General features: G+C 46.1%; 1 protein-coding gene across 1 annotated transcript; it reads right to left on the bottom strand.

Moving 5' to 3' along the window:
* Positions 1-807: 807 nt before the first annotated feature.
* LOC100276888 (uncharacterized) lies at positions 808-1583 on the bottom strand. The gene has a single exon (NM_001150590.2). The coding sequence runs from the start codon at positions 1529-1531 to the stop codon at positions 1049-1051; it is 483 nt and encodes a 160-aa protein (NP_001144062.2). The 5' UTR covers positions 1532-1583; the 3' UTR covers positions 808-1048.
* Positions 1584-3115: the final 1532 nt, after the last annotated feature.

The following is a 3115-nucleotide window of genomic DNA, read 5'->3' on the forward strand; positions in this document are numbered from 1 at the left end:
GTACAAAGTCCGAGCGAGATTTCGATAGCATAACCTCATTGTTCTCCATCTCATGCGCAAATATGGTGCAATGAAGAATAACAAGATTATAACAACGAAATCTCACTCAAACTCGTGGATCGTCATAAATATCACATTATGGGCCAATCTGAGACTATCCAAAAAGGGATAATTCCGAAAGAGCATAGCTCATATATGGGACGTATGTGAGACATGTCGATCAAAATGAGTGACACATACATTCCATGAATCTCTTGATATTTTATGTGCTTTTAAATTAAATTATTTCATACTATCATATTTTGTTTAAATAATAATACATATTAGTAGTATACAATATTCAACCTGATTAACTTAAAAAACTAAATATTAAATATTTTATTGTAATTAGGTTTATCAAACTAATATACTAAAAGTGTGTACAAGTTACTAAATTATGCATACAATACTCAATATTTATTGGTTTAATATATACAAATTTCGTGGATGACCGATAAAAAATAGACTCGTTTTATAGTCATGGACACCTAGGCGGAGGCGAGACCAGGAAAGGGCCAGAGCGAAGATGGAGACCGCTCGAAAGGGTCGAAGCAAAGGCGGAGACTAGAAGAAGTGTCACAGCGTGGCTAGATGGGGCGATGCAACGCGGAGCATGGTAGGGCGGCGTGATAAAAGGGTGTGGCCGAGTGGTGTGATGAGGGACGAGTCGGTCGGCCAGAAGAGAGGGAAGCGAGAGTGAGGGGTGGGAGAAACAAGGATGTCTAATCTGTACGGTATAAAACATGTAGGGCGTAAAACTAGAGATGGTTGTAGAGACTAAAATCGTTTCTTATTCAAAGATGTGTTTGAATACATTATATCTAATAGTTAGAAATAGAGCGAGTAAGATAAAAGCAGGGTTTACAAAGCACACCACTAAACTAAAAGTCAGTTTATGTCCTGAAGCTGATTGTTTACACAAGCAAGTTGAGGCTGCTGCATGCCTGCATCCGCTACAATGGAGAGCCGGGGCATGGCAGGGCAGGGCAGTGAGGGCGTCCCTTCTTCACTAGTCCCCTACGTCGTCGGCGTCGCCCTCCAGGTGATGATGCGTCCAGTCAACAAGACCGCTGGTCACGTCCGCGAGGTACAGGGCCGCCAGGACCACGAGCACCGGGAGCGGCAGGGACGCCTTCACCGTCACCCCTACGGTGAGCCTCGGCCGCTTCCGCAGCGACTCGAGGTCGATCAGGCCCAGCACCTCCAGGAACTCGGAGTGGAACAGCGTATGGCTGTAGTCCTTGGGCAACGAAAACGCCGCCGGGGTCGCCGTCGCGGCAGCCTTAGTCACCCTCGAGCTTTCCGGCGGCGGCGGCGACGACGACGACGACGACGCGCCCTCATCGCCTGCTACCTCCGTGGTGGCACCATCTCGCTTCACGGCGGCGCGTGCAGTGGAGACGAGTCTCCTGCGGTGGCCCGGACCCGGTGGCGGGATGATGCCGCTGTGAAGGTGGCGGTGAGTGATGCTAGGAGGAGTTGCGAGCATCATGGAGGGAGATGTACTATTTGGGGGCAGCGCTGATGCGCGCGCTTGAATATATAATAGTATTGTAATGCACCTCGATCGGAGATACTAATATTATTGAGGTTGGCCAGGTTTGAGCTGTAGTCATGTGGATGCATAGATTTGGTTTCGTGACGGAGGAGATGATAGGTAGCAGGGAAGCAAGGTCTTTAATTAACCTGCAAGGCAAGCAACACTTGGCATATCAAGCAACCAGACCAGGTAATAAAGCGACGTGTGTTCGTGTTTCCATCAAACATGGGAACAGTTGAACGGATATTTTACAGAAGTATATTCCTTGTGTTCGATCGATTCTAGTGGTGTCCATCTGCCCGAATTTTTTGTATTTTAGCCCCTAAACAGAAGTAAAATCACGATTAGACCTAAAAAAATTTTAAATGCAGTTTTGGACCCTTAGCTCGGCGCCATAGCCTGTGGCGCCGAGCTAACACAGCTCGGCGCCATCGGCTATGGCGCCGAGCTTCATGACGTGGCAGCCCGCGTGGCACACCTAGCTCGGCGCCACAGATCTTGGCGCCGAGCTAGGAAACTTAACCGAAACCCCCTTTCCTCTTCGTTTCTTCTCTGTTTCGCTCGCCGCTTTCGTTTCCTACGCCCGCCGCCGCTCATACCGCCGCCGCCGCCGAGCTCGCCGCCAGCCCGCCGCCGCCGAGCTCGCCGCCCGCCCGCAGCCCGCCGAGCGCGCCCGCCGAGCGTGCCGCCCGCCCGCAGCCCGGCGCCCGCCGAGCTCGCCCGCCTCTCCGCCCACCGCTCGCTCGACTCCGGCCGCCGCCTGCTCTCCTCCGCCTGCCGCTCTCCCTCCGGCCTTCCAGCTCACAAGGTAATAATTTTTTATAATTATTACTTAATATTTTTGTATTTAGTTGGTATTACTTAGTTATTTAGTGTCTAGTTGTTCGTTAGTGGTTAGTTAGTATTTAGCTTTTACCATTTTAGGGTTTAGTGTTTAGGGTTAGTGGTTACATTAGTGTTTAGCATTTAGTTAGTATTTATTTAGTTTAGTATTTAGTATACTAGCTAGCCATTTACTTGTAAATATATTTAGTCCTTTTATATGTTAGTTAACGTGTTGTTCTTTCAGTCCTTTTATATTTAGTCCTATTTACTTGTAAATTTTTTTATTGATTAGTAAATTGTTAGCTCTTGTTCGTGTTTAGTAAATTGTTAGCATATTGTTAGTGTTTAGTAAATTCTTAGTGTTTATATAGTTATCATTTTGTTTAGCGCATTGGTATTACATGTTTTCTGTGTTGGCAACCATCGTGTTGTCGTTTATTCGCAGGTTCTATAAACATCACTTTACAGGGGAGGTGCTGCCAAATTTTTTACTGACAATAGGTTTTTTTGTACGTAGGTGTTCGTCCGACTTGACCTTCTCCACCTTTAGCTGGACTCGTACACGTTCTAAGGTATACAATGTTTTCGTACATTATTTATAGATTATGTAATTTCGTTTGATGTGTTTATTTAATATTTACTATATAGTTATTAGTTAATATATATTTATTACTTAGAAAGTTAGTAGGCTTAAGTATATAGCCATTATTG

This window comes from Zea mays, chromosome 9 (assembly GCF_902167145.1).
Source record: "Zea mays cultivar B73 chromosome 9, Zm-B73-REFERENCE-NAM-5.0, whole genome shotgun sequence".
Taxonomy (NCBI): Eukaryota; Viridiplantae; Streptophyta; class Magnoliopsida; order Poales; family Poaceae; genus Zea; species Zea mays.